We start from the raw sequence: 12,379 nt of genomic DNA on the forward strand, positions 1-12,379 counted from the left end.
GTCTCAGGTTGTGCCAGGGGAAGTCTAGTCTGGATGTTAGGAGGAAGTTTTTGCCAGAGAGAGTGATTGGAATGGGCTTCCCAGGGAGGTGGTGGAGTTGCCATCCCTGGAGGTGTTGAAGCAAAGCCTGGATGAGGCACTTAGTGCCATGGTCTGGTTGACTGGCTAGGGCTGGGTGCTAGGTTGGACTGGCTGATCTTGGAGGTCTCTTCCAACCTGCTTGATTCTATGATTGTATGATTCTAAGTTAGCTAGGTTATCTCCTTGTCATTTTATGCCGATCTGCCAAGTTGTCTTCTGTGAGGATAAGGGAAATAAATCATGTTGATTTTGATTGTTTACTTTCACATCCAGAAGCTTTTCCCATCAAACGTGGTGAGAGAGGTAATAACAAAACTGGAATCTAAGCTGATCTGAAATGTTTCATGTTGCTACTAATCTCCTTGTGAGAAAAACAAACGGAACAAGCAGCTGTTCAAGGTAGAGGTTCAGGATCCTCTATTTCTCCAGTGAGCTTTCTCTTTTGCCCCATGTTTTTGTTCTTCCCAAAGGCTCCAGCACACTGTGAGCACTTCAGAAAGGGAGAGAGATATTAAGAAACTATTTCCTAGACTGGGTTAAAAAAAAAAAAAAAAAAGAAGACAAATGACCAAAGCTGAACTGTCAAGCCAGTGTTTTTTTAGTTATCTCACAGATATTAGTTATCTTACAGCAACACAGGGCTGTGGGATAGGTGTCCTGCTCTGAAGGCTCAGAAAGCAAACAAAAAAACCCCAAACCAAACACTACCATTTTTCTTCACCTTGAGACTGGTCAATTCAGTTCCATTTCAGGTTTCCAGTGCACAGAGAAGGACAGTGACATGAGGAAAGGCCTCACCTACAAACGACTTCCACTAGTCCTGGTTAATAATTAATGATCACAGTTTTCTGCCAAGATCATAAAATCTTTTCAGATTCTCTAGGAAAACCCAAGCGATTGCTTAACTCTTCCCTTTTTCTGGACCTTACATTCCTCAGGAATCTCTTAACTGCTGTTCACTTTTATGTGCATCATCCTCCCCTCTTCCCACTTTGATCTGGGTTTTCTGCTATTGCCCTTCTGAAATAAAGAGCTGTCCTTAATGTATTCTGAGAACCTGCTGCTTATAGCCTGCTCCATTTGGGTGGCAAAACTTCCACTTTATACTCCAGCCTTTTGAATGCTTAACTGCTATAGAAATGCCTCACCTCCCTCCTTACTTTCATCGTGTGCCTTAATGGTTAAACCTAATGCCACCCTGCTCCCTCCCACTCTCATCTTTAGCTTGTAAGGCCTGTCCCACTTTCTTCCCCGGCTTCAAAGGCACGGCACACCTGTCTGATACACCTCTGGAGGCTTCCCGGCCTGTCCTCCCTGACCAACCTGCCCAGAGAGCTTGTGCAGTCTCCATCTCTGGAGGCACTCGAAACCCGCCTGGACGTGTTTCTAGGTCACTTCCCCTGGGTAATCCTGCTCTAGCTGGGGGGTTGGACTCGATGTTTTTCGGAGGTCCTTTCCAACCCCTGCCATTCTGTGATTTTCTTCAGCTCCACTTCATCGCTGCAGGTCATTCTAACTAGTCCTTTCCGCTGCCAGCTAACGCTGTCGTGCTAGCAACAAGAAGAATGCCCCTACTTTGTTCTTCCCACTCCTAAAGGGCCGCTCGAGTTGTCGCTGCTCTGCGACGCGGCTCTTTTAACCTCTCCCCCGTTTCTCTCGCTCCCTCCCTCCGCAGCTGCCGGCGAAACGCCGTTCGAAAGGGCGCCGGCAGTCCCTGCGCCTGCGCACTCCACTCCGCGCTGCCCACCGCACCCTGGCGGGGCGGCTCGGGAAGGAAAAGGAACTACATGTCCCGGCATGCCCCACGAGACCCGCTCCGCACGGTCGGAGGGAGCGGGTCCCTCGCAAGGCGCGCCGGGAGTTGTAGTTCTTTGTCGCCGGGTATTGTCTCTCCCCTTTCTCTGTCCGGGAACCCGACCGCCACCCCTGCCGGGTGAGTGCGCTGACTGACAGTTCCTTGCAGCCAGTGGCCGGAGCGCTGTGTGGCGGAGCCCGGCGCCCGTCTCCTCGGAGACCGGGGAGAGCTGGTGCCTCAATAGAGTAGCCGGCGTCCCAGGAGAACGGAGGTGAGTGGGTCTGAGCCGGGGAGCGCCTACCCGGTTCGCTCTGTACCGTCTCGCCGCTCAATGCCCGGCCTGGGACCCCGCTCGGGGTGTGGTGTGTGGAGCAGGGCAGCAGATGGGCGGTGGGAGGGGGCTGAGGGGGAGGGGAACGCGGCGGGGGGAGGCAGAGGGAGCCGAGGGGAGTGCAGCGCCGCGCCTGGGCCGCCCCCTCTGCGCGCCCCTCGGGACAGTGGCGCTGCTGTAGCCTCCGGCGGGCTGAGCTGAGGCGGGTTACACACACGGGTCCCCTTGTCCTCCCCTGTTTTTACCGCTTGATTTTTCAAACCGTCCCTGCGGGCTCAGGTGCCGCTTCTCTCCTCCCCGCAGCTCCACCCTCCCGGGAAGCGGCTGCCTGGCGGGGCGATTCCTGTGTAACCCCACGGACCGTTGCTCGAGGCGGGGACGCGCCGCTCGCCCCTCCGCTCCGTCCCGCGGCCTGCCGGGGCACCCTCTTGTCCCGCCCTGGGCACAGCCCCTTCGCCCCCGGGGCCAGGAGCCTTCCCCAGGAGATGGGCAGCGGCTGGCTGCCTTCTGCTGCTCGGGAAGCCGGCAGCGTTACTTTTAGAGCGTTAAACCAGGTGGCAGATGTGTTCCTCCTGGCTCTGCCCACTGCCTGGAAGCTCCGGGAGTTCAAAACCATCCCGAGCCTCTTTTTTTCCGCCGGCTTTTATTGCTCATCTTCTGTGTGGCTGCTTCAGCCTCAAATTCTACTCCTCTGTTCGGTGTTCAAACAGCTTTGGAGCAAGAAAAGCTGGGGGCGGGGGAGGGGGGGGGGGCGGCAAGAAGCGCTTATCTGCCAACAAAACCTTGTCACCTACTTAAATATAGCAAATACATTTAATCCGAATTGTAAACGCACCATTGTTTATGCAACAGCTTTAGAAAACGTGGTCCTTGGTCGCATGATGCTTGTCAGCCAAACCAGCAAATGTCCTGGTCGCGTTCTTTACACTTCTTAGGCTGGCTCCGGTGTGACCAGAGTTTTTAACAGCTAGTTCTAAGCCTGCTGGTGCTAATCACAGCCGGTCGTTACTGAATGATCACGCTAGGTACACCTAATTGCTTTGTGGCAGAGCAATTGCCGCTTATCCGGCAAACATAGCGCTGTGTTTGGCCAATTGTGAAATGCTGATAAGGTGTCTTAATGAAAATATTATCCTGCTCAAGTTCTCAAACAAGTGGTAGCTGTCTCCTACAGGTTGTGCTGTTATATTTCCTGTGTAACTTGTCTGCGAACACAGACTGCATTTGAATAGTGAGTGGAATTCAAATGTCTTAACTTCTTTCGTAGCTTTGTAGTGACACCGTTTGTGAAAAGTTCTGCCTTAATGAGTGGCTTCTTCCTCCCAGCGCTTCCAAGGCGTGTGTGAGGGATGAGGGAGCAGCCTGTGTGAGCTTCCAGTTTTGCATGCTTATCCCCTTACAGTCTTCACTGTTGAAAAACAAAAAGAAGCCAAGCGGTTCTCTGCTTTTCACAAAAAAATAAATAGGAAAAAAAAGGAGCACGGTAACGTGGATACTGTCGTGCTGAGTGCTTGTGTTCAAAGTGAGCTAGTGGTCAGTGGTGTGGCCTTGAACTTCGTATGCTCCCTCGCTGCGACTGTGGAGGCTAGAGTCTAACAGACTATAACAGGAGTTAAGTGACCTGTTTCTGTTTGCTCTTTTTGTTGCTATGAGTTAACGAGCAGGAGCTGGAAACAAAACACCTCTCTCTCTCTTGGAAGTCAGCAAATAAGGATTATTTTCCAGGGTTTGAAAACAACATGAAAAGCAAGCATAGGTATGCAAACCCAGTATATTAAAGTAGTGTTTGTGAGGGAAAGCACAATTCAACTGTAACTGGTATTTTTGGTGTCTTAAATGGTAGACCAGAATGCATGCTGACAGAAAGCTGAAAGGTTTCTCTTTTTGCAGTGTGGGGACAAATCTGGTGTATATGGCTAAATGATGTTATTTCACACTCTTGAACAGCTCTTAATTTGTATCTATTGGTGCTTCTGTCTGAAATACCCTGGGAAGTGTTTTGTGGCCATTAAGCTTTATTAGTTCTGTGCCCTCCTACTCAGCTGTGTGTGTTGCTGTTCATATAAAGCCTCTTTATCTCAGTTGTAAAGTCATGATTAATGCTAGCAGCATGTGGAGTCCTTTTTTCTTTTCTTTTTAATTTTTAAGATAAACTAAAACACATGGGTGTAGGAATTACTGACTGAAAGGCATTTTTAACTGGTGTTTGCTTTGTGACAAATGAGTTTTTAGTAGGTTAATTGACTGGTGTCACAGTAAATCTGATTTTTGGATTCTGAATGCCCTTTTGTTTGCATGTGTAACTGAAATGCAGGGGAAGGCTGAAGTTTGAGATACTTTTAAGCTGCCTTTGCAATCAGTCAGTGGAGAGATACAGGGGTAATTTGCATGGATGAATGTGGTCCCTGTATATTGAGTATAAAAGGGGATGGACTGTAGCTGAGTAGATACACTTGAGCTCTAATTTTTGTGTTGCTAGGAGAGGACAGATGAGCATTCACCCAGGATTTTCACTCTGCTGTTAAATGTGGTGGTATTGGAATGGTGCAGTAAGCCAGAAGTTAACTGAATATTAGGTAAAATTGGGGAAGGTGTAACCTGCTGTAGTGTAAATATATTTGCTGTACAGTAGAAGACTTAGATTCTGCTCTTTTCTTTGGCACTTAGTTACTTGGTGATTTTGGACAGCCACTTCATTTGATGCACTGCTACTCTCTCATCAGTAAAATTAAGGCTATGGTACCTATTCTTTTCAAACTGAGTGTTGTGTTCATTCTTTAGCAGTAGTGTTTAGTAGAGTCCACAGCAATATTTCTGAAGAGTGAAGGGAATCTTGGGTGCTGAAAAACCTGAAATGTGTTTGAGAATTAAAATGGCTTTTTTTTTTTTCTTTCTTTAGAGCTTCATCAGATGGAGTGATACTCTTGAAACATGAACAAGAAAAGGACTAATTAAGTTTTCCTGTTTCAGGAAAAAAAAACCCAACAACCTCAAAATGTATAGGCCAGGGGAAACAGTCAAACGTCGACTCAACGTGCATGCTCCTCCTCGGATAAGAAATGTGGAAGTTGCTAGAGGAAGAGCAGGTTATGGATTCACCCTTTCTGGGCAAGCTCCTTGTGTTCTTAGTTGTGTTATGAAAGGAAGTCCTGCAGACTATGTGGGGCTTAAAGCAGGAGATCAGATACTTGCAGTTAATGAAATCAATGTGAAAAAAGCCTCTCATGAAGATGTCGTGAAACTTATAGGAAAGTGTTCTGGAGTCCTGCACATGGTCATTGCTGAAGGGCTTGGTCATATAGACTCATGTTCAAGCGATGAAGAAGTTGGTTTTTATGATGGGAAGGGATGGCTAAAACCCAAACCTGACTCTAAAGCTCTGGGTATAAACAGAGCAGAGAAAGTTGTTGAAGAAATGCAATCTGGTGGCATTTTCAACATGATCTTTGAGAATCCTACTCTTTGTGCTCCTAGCTCAGATTATTCTGCACCAAAGCAAAGATCGTTTTCAGCTTCTGCTGCTATTAGGTTTGAAAGTGGCAATGAAAGCAATCCAAACCTACTGTCAAAGGAAGAAATATCCAGAGTCCTAAATGATGATTCTGTTTTTAGAATTGGACTGGAGAGTGCAGAAGACTTTGGATTAGATGCAAGCATATTAAACGTTGCCATGATTGTAGGTTACCTGGGATCCATTGAACTTCCTTCCACAACCTCCAATTTGGAAACTGAGAGCTTGCAGGCTATCCGTGGGTGCATGAGACGTCTGCGGGCAGAGCAGAAGATCCATTCCCTGGTGATGATGAAGATAATGCACGACTGCATTCAGCTCTGCAGCGACAAATCAGGGGTGGTGGCGGAATATCCTGCAGAGAAACTGGCCTTCAGTGCCGTGTGCCCGGATGACAGAAGATTCTTTGGGCTAGTTACAATGCAAACAAATGATGATGCAAGTTTGGCTCAGGAAGACGAAGGGGTTTTGAGGACATCTTGCCATGTTTTTATGGTGGATCCTGAATTATTCCACCATAAAATTCACCAGGGCATAGCAAAGCGTTTTGGACTGGAATGCACAGCAGACCCCGACACAAATGGCTGTCTGGAGTTTCCAACATCATCTCTACCAGTCTTGCAGTTTATTTCTGTCCTCTACAGGGATATGGGGGAACTGATTGAGGGAATGCGTGCCAGGGCTTTTCTTGATGGTGATGCAGATGCTCATCAGAATAACAGCACAAGCAGTAACAGTGACAGTGGAATTGGGAATTTTAACCAAGAAGAGAAGAGTAATAGAGTTCTGGTGGTTGATTTGGGGAGCAATCCAAGTAAACACATTCCTAACAGCATATGGGAAAATCCATTAGGAAGGGGACAAAATCAGCCTCCTTCCCATTGGAATGGCTTCTGTCATGAACAAGAAGGAAACATTCCTTTAGAAGCAATTCCGAGTGAGAAGCCCCAGAGTGTAAGCAAACACCTAAGTCCTTCAGCTCGTATCGAAGTTCCACTGGTCTCCTCCCGAAATTCAGTACCTCCATCCAAGAAAAATGCTGCAGGCCTAGGCAATCAGAGGTGGTTGCCTGTGCATGTTCTGCAGGAGTGGCAGCAAGGGAATGCAAGTGACCAGGAGTCCTACACGGATTCCACGGACGGCTGGTCCAGCGTGAACTGTGCCACTCTTCCCCCGCCAATGAGTAAGATTCCAGCTGACAGGTACAGAGTCGATGGCAGCTTTGGCCAGCCACAGCTCAAATCTCACAAAAGTGAGTGGTCCAAGAAGGTGTTTTGCATGCAGAACAAATTTGCCCCTTCGCACAGTATTAGGAAGTCTAAAGAGGACAAAAAGGTAAGAATGTGTTGATGGTGGTTTGTGAAAAGCCCTAAAGCCCCCAACACCCCATGGTATTTTACACCATCATGTTGGCATGTTAAAATAAAACATGGATCCTAGAATCATGGAATGGTTTGGGTCTGAAGAGAACTTAAAGGTCATCTAATTCCAACTCCCACCTGCCATGTGCAGGGACCCCTCCTGCTTGAGCAGCTTGCTCAAGGGCCCGTCCAACCTGCCTCTGAACACTTGTCAGGGTTGGAGCTTCCACAGCGTCTCTGGGTAACCAGTTCCAGTGCCTCACCGCCCTCCTGGGGAAGCATTTCTTCCTGTCATCTAAGTTGAGCTTCTCTTGGTTTGAAGCCATATGATTTAGGAAATTTCAGATGAAGAAACATTATGGGGTTTTTTTCTCCCTTTGAAAAGCTTTGCATATTCCTGTTTAATTGAGTGCAGCTCTGGAGTTGTTCTTCTGCTGGAAGTGATGTCCATTAGAGCTTTCTCTTCTTGTCTCTTCATTGCTTCCAAATGTTGCAGTGGCATTGCAATGATAGGAGACATGACATTCTAGCAGCTTCAGTTCCTTCTGACCTCCAGCAGCAAAGGCATAGAAGCAGCCTGGGCCCTCAGTCTGGTTCCTTAATGAGAAGGCTGGCTTGCAGATGTCAGTATTTTAGTGATACCACTTTTTATAGAGATGTAGCCTGACTGTTAGTCAAAAGCTTGTGTTCTGCATTTGAACTGAGTAAGAGAATAGTATTACAAAACTTCACTGCAGCAAACCCTCTGTACCAAACAGCATTAAACCTACACCAAAGGAGAGTTGTTAGTGGTGACTGCAGCGGCCAGTGACCTAACGGTCACCAATCTAACATTGTGCCAGTAAGCTGTAACTCAGATTTTGGTCCAAACTACTTCATCTCCTTGTTTTGACTATGAGGCTTCTATAAACTCAAGTGAGAAGATTTAAACAAAAAGAAGTGTGGGAGGGGTATCCAGCAGCTCACAGCCCGTTCCTTTGTCACGTGAATGTCTTGCTCTCTAGGGGACTAATGTCTTGGGAGTATCTTGTTGATAATGGGATTCCAGTAAAGTGGAGGTCATTGATCCTACACTGAAAGCGTTAGCGGCAGAGTTGTATCCAAAACGTTTGCCAATTCCAGGGAAAGTCACAACCTTATGATCTAAATTAGTCTGAGAATCATTGTCCTTCCGTGGAACTGTTGGAGTGGGTCCAGAGGATGCCACCAAGATGATCGGAGGGCTGGAGCACCTCTGCTGTGAAAACAGGCTGGGAGAGCTGGGGATGTTCAGCCTGAAGAAAAGAAAGCTCTAGGGACACCTTAGAGCAGCTTTAGGGTTTGAAGGGAGCCTCCAGGAGAGCTGGAGGAGTTTTTCCTAAGGCATAGACAAGGGGTAAGAACTTCCACCTGGAAGAAGCTGGGTTTCAGCTAGACACGAGGAAGAAATTCTTGCCCGTGGAGGTTAATGGAAATCAAGAAAGTACTAATGAAAATCCCTTAGGAAAAAGTACACCTGAAGATGAAAACTGTTGTGTATGTGGGTAAACACTAACATTATTTCCCCTACTGTATCACCAGTGTATGTCCCAGCACTAAATATCTCAATTGATCTTCCTTTTCCAAGTCTGTGCTAATAAAACTGGCATTTCTTTTCTTTGATTAATAAAAACCTTGGCTTTCAAGACACATTTAAACCATTCCTACGTGCCTTTAGCATTTAGTCTCCTCATTAAGGCTACAGAACCTCTTTTGCAATTTAATTTTGTTTTTCATAGAATCAACCAGGTTGGAAGAGACCTCCCAAGCTCATCCAATCCAACCTATCTCCCAGCCCTATCCAGTCAACTAGACCACGGCACTAAGTGCCTCATCCAGACTTTGCTTGAACACCTCCAGGGATGGTGACTCCACCACCTCCCTGGGCAGCCCATTCCAATGGCAAATCACTCTCTCTGTCAAGAACTTCCTCCTAACATCCAGTCTAGACCTCCCCAGGCACAACTTGAGACTGTGTCCCTTTGTTGTGTTGCTGGTTGCCTTGTTTTGTTGCTGGTTTTCAGTATTATTGAAGTCATTGTAACTGAGGAGAGCAGCTCAGGAAAAGCTTGTTTGCAAGCTGGAGTTGTAAGCACTTAGCTTTATTCAGAGTAATTCTGTGTGCTCACCCTAAATTTTTAATGCAAATAGTCCTGGGATGTCATCAGTGATGACTTGTTTGGGTACTGCTTCTTTGGGTACTGCAGAAACAGAGAAAATCTGTGGGTCTTTTACATATTTGAGCACTAATTTGCTTTCTCAGGGGCATGGTATTCTGAAATTCAGACTTTTTCCTGGTAAAGGTAGGGTTGTCTGTTCCAAAACATTATTCAGATGGGTTAGATCCTGCTCTCTAGAAAACTACATCAGTGTCAGCTTCTGGTGACCCTTTTTAAGTGGTAAAGACTGATTTTACACAGTGTGCTCAGGCACATTGCAGTCACGGAAAAAGGTTAAGTGGCCACATGGGATTGCATTCATATTTATGCAGCCTTGTGGCTGAGTCTAATGCTTCATTTGGCAGAGAAGTCCTTAGGTTGCTTTGTAATAGTGGTGTATTTTCTTGTCTTTAATACTGAAGAGTAATGTATCCTGAGTGAGAATGTGCAGGAGCCACCAGAGGAATAAAAGGTTGCCACAGCTGGAGTGGTTTCTGATGGACTCTGCACACCCATGTGCTGTACTCTCTTCCTTGGAGCTTTCAGTGCACACTGGGGCAAGGGCCTGAGTTCCTGGGTGCAGTTCTGATCTAGCAGAACTCTGCAGTTAAACAGCATGTAAATCAGGGAGATACACCCTCTTGCTCAGTGCTGGTGGGTAAGAGGGACAGGAATTCTTTCCTGGCTTTTATAACTGCTCTGACAAAACATTTATGAATGGGAGAGAGCACAGAAGCAGATGTGAGACAGTTCTGGTGAACATTTACCTATCTAAATCTGCACTGCCAGAACTGGACCTGGGAGGTATAAGAAGGGCATTGCAGACTTCAGCTGGCAGAAAATGTCTTTTCTGAGCTTTGTTTTCCCTTCAGTGTCCTGGCTCCTTTAATGACGACATTTTCAGCTCACAAATTAGAATTATGATTTGTTTTGTAATAATTGGCAAACCTCCACTTTTAAAATAATTTTTTTTGCACTTACAAAGCATTTCAAAGTTCAATATAAGTGTGAGTAGCGTGAAGAAAAATTAAAACCACCTGGTTTGATTAAATGTGACTGGAGAGCAGGAGGGCTTTGGTAGTGCTTTAAAGTGTTGTAAGGAATTTTCCCCTAAATTACTAAGCTCATACTTTCACAGTTGGTGTGTTTCAAGATTTTTTTTTTAACCTTTGGCTTTTTAAAATGGTTGTTGAACTGTATCAGGGAAATGTTGGTTCTGTCTCTTCTGACTGAGATTTACTTGAAGGTGTCTCTGGTCCTCTTCTAACATGATTTCTTGTGCGGAATTTTATGTTTCCTTAAAGTTGATTGTGAACAGGTTTCTACTGAAGCATCTTAGGAGGCTGTTTTGGAAATCTCTTGACTTCTATGGGCCTTAGATTAAAACAAGTAGTGGGAGGTCTGCTGATGTTGCTGAACTTTACTGAAAAGGCAGCTCATGGGAAGTGGTAGCTTTCAGCCTCAGAGTGGCTAAGGAAGCTCTCTGGTGGAGAGCGGCTTCTGACTTGCTGTAAGACTGATAGTGGGTCAAGACTGGACAGATGGGCAGAGTCCAACGGGATGGTGTTCAATAGCTCCATGTGCAGGGTGCTGCAAACCCATGCAGAGATACAGGCTGGGGTCAGAGTGACTGGAGTGCAGCCAAACAGAAAGGGATCTGGGGGTGCTGATTGATACCCACCTGGACATGAGCCAGCAGTGTGCCCAGGTGGCCAAGAGAGCCAGTGGCATCCTGGCCTGCATCAGGAATGGTGTGGTCAGCAGGAGCAGGGAGGTCATTCTGCCCCTGTACTCTGCACTGGTTAGACCACACCTTAAGTACTGTGTCCAGTTCTGGGCCCCTCAATTTAAGAAGGACATTGAGATGCTTGAGCGTGTCCAGAGAAGGGCAACGAGGCTGGTGAGAGGCCTTGAGCACAAGCCCTATGAGGAGAGGCTGAGGGAGCTGGGATTGGTTAGCCTGGAGAAGAGGAGGCTCAGGGGTGACCTTATTGCTGTCTGCAACTACCTGAGGGGTGGTTGTGGCCAGGAGGAGGTTGCTCTCTTCTCTCAGGTGGCCAGCACCAGAACAAGAGGACACAGCCTCAGGCTGTGCCAGGGGAAATTTAGGCTGGAGGTGAGGAGAAAGTTCTTCCCTGAGAGAGTCATTGGACACTGGAATGGGCTGCCCGGGGAGGTGGTGGAGTCGCCGTCCCTGGAGCTGTTCAAGGCAGGACTGGACGTGGCACTTGGTGCCATGGTCTGGCCTTGAGCTCTGTGGTAAAGGGTTGGACTCGATGATCTGTGAGGTCTCTTCCAACCTTGGTGATACTGTGATAGGTCTATGAGACTGGCAGATGAAGAGTCTGGTTATGGTTTCAAGGGGAATGGAATCACTGTTTTGTTTGTTGTTCCTTTTGCACTGTCCTGCCTTTGCTGCTGCAGTGGTATTTCCAGATTCTTCAGCACCCCACTAAGTTCCAGTCGCTTACCTACTCACCCTTAGCATCACCTGGGGTTGCACAAAAGCAAAGCACCATAAGTAATATGAAAACACCAGGGGATGCTAGGATTGGCAAGGGATTGAGAAATTGCTGAACTGGGTAGCATTCCTTTCCCTCTAGACTAAATTAATAGAATACATTTGATTTTGGTCTATCCTCACTCTCTGTATTCATGCTGGCATCTGGCCAAAAATATGTCTACCCATTACTGTTTTAAATTAAGTTTTACTGGGGAAATACTCTTTTTTTTCCACTGGAAAGCTTCAGTTCAGTCCTGGAGTTTTCCCTCTGCGAGGACAGAATCCTGGGCTTTGACCTCTCACCATCCCTTTTTCTTAAGGAGAAGATCTGTTTTAATGTTGCAGAGGCCAGCAGAACATTTAAGATTGCAAAAGCTTTTACAACCCCAGGTCAATAACTCAGTATCTGGGAACTGGGTTTATTCCAAGTGAGTGTGCCAAATCTATTAAAGAGTAATTAAAAAGCCACTGAAAATGCTAGGCATTAATTTTGTAGAAGCCTTTTTCTGTTTCACATTTGTTGTGAGGCTTCCATCTTGACCATGTTATTGTTTGTGCTCATAAAGAGAGTGAATTTGGAAATGGATCCTATTTATAGATCTTAGTGAAAGAATCTTGGA

General features: G+C 46.6%; 1 protein-coding gene across 5 annotated transcripts in view; it reads left to right on the forward strand.

The window, feature by feature from the left end:
- The first annotated feature begins 2,079 nt into the window (after positions 1 to 2,079).
- Positions 2,080 to 12,379, forward strand: part of RGS12 (regulator of G protein signaling 12) — a 95,135-nt gene continuing 84,835 nt past the window's right edge. For 4 of the 5 annotated variants that reach the window (XM_064151609.1, XM_064151610.1, XM_064151612.1 and 1 more), the window contains exon 1: positions 5,107 to 7,053. In XM_064151609.1, coding sequence (XP_064007679.1) covers positions 5,203 to 7,053 — 1,851 coding nt within the window. In that variant the 5' untranslated portion in view covers positions 5,107 to 5,202. Of the gene's footprint in view, positions 2,148 to 5,106; positions 7,054 to 12,379 lie in introns of those variants that run through there. The other variant, XM_064151608.1, reaches the window with a different exon arrangement.

Source organism: Pogoniulus pusillus, chromosome 11 (assembly GCF_015220805.1).
Source record: "Pogoniulus pusillus isolate bPogPus1 chromosome 11, bPogPus1.pri, whole genome shotgun sequence".
Classification (NCBI taxonomy): Eukaryota; Metazoa; Chordata; class Aves; order Piciformes; family Lybiidae; genus Pogoniulus; species Pogoniulus pusillus.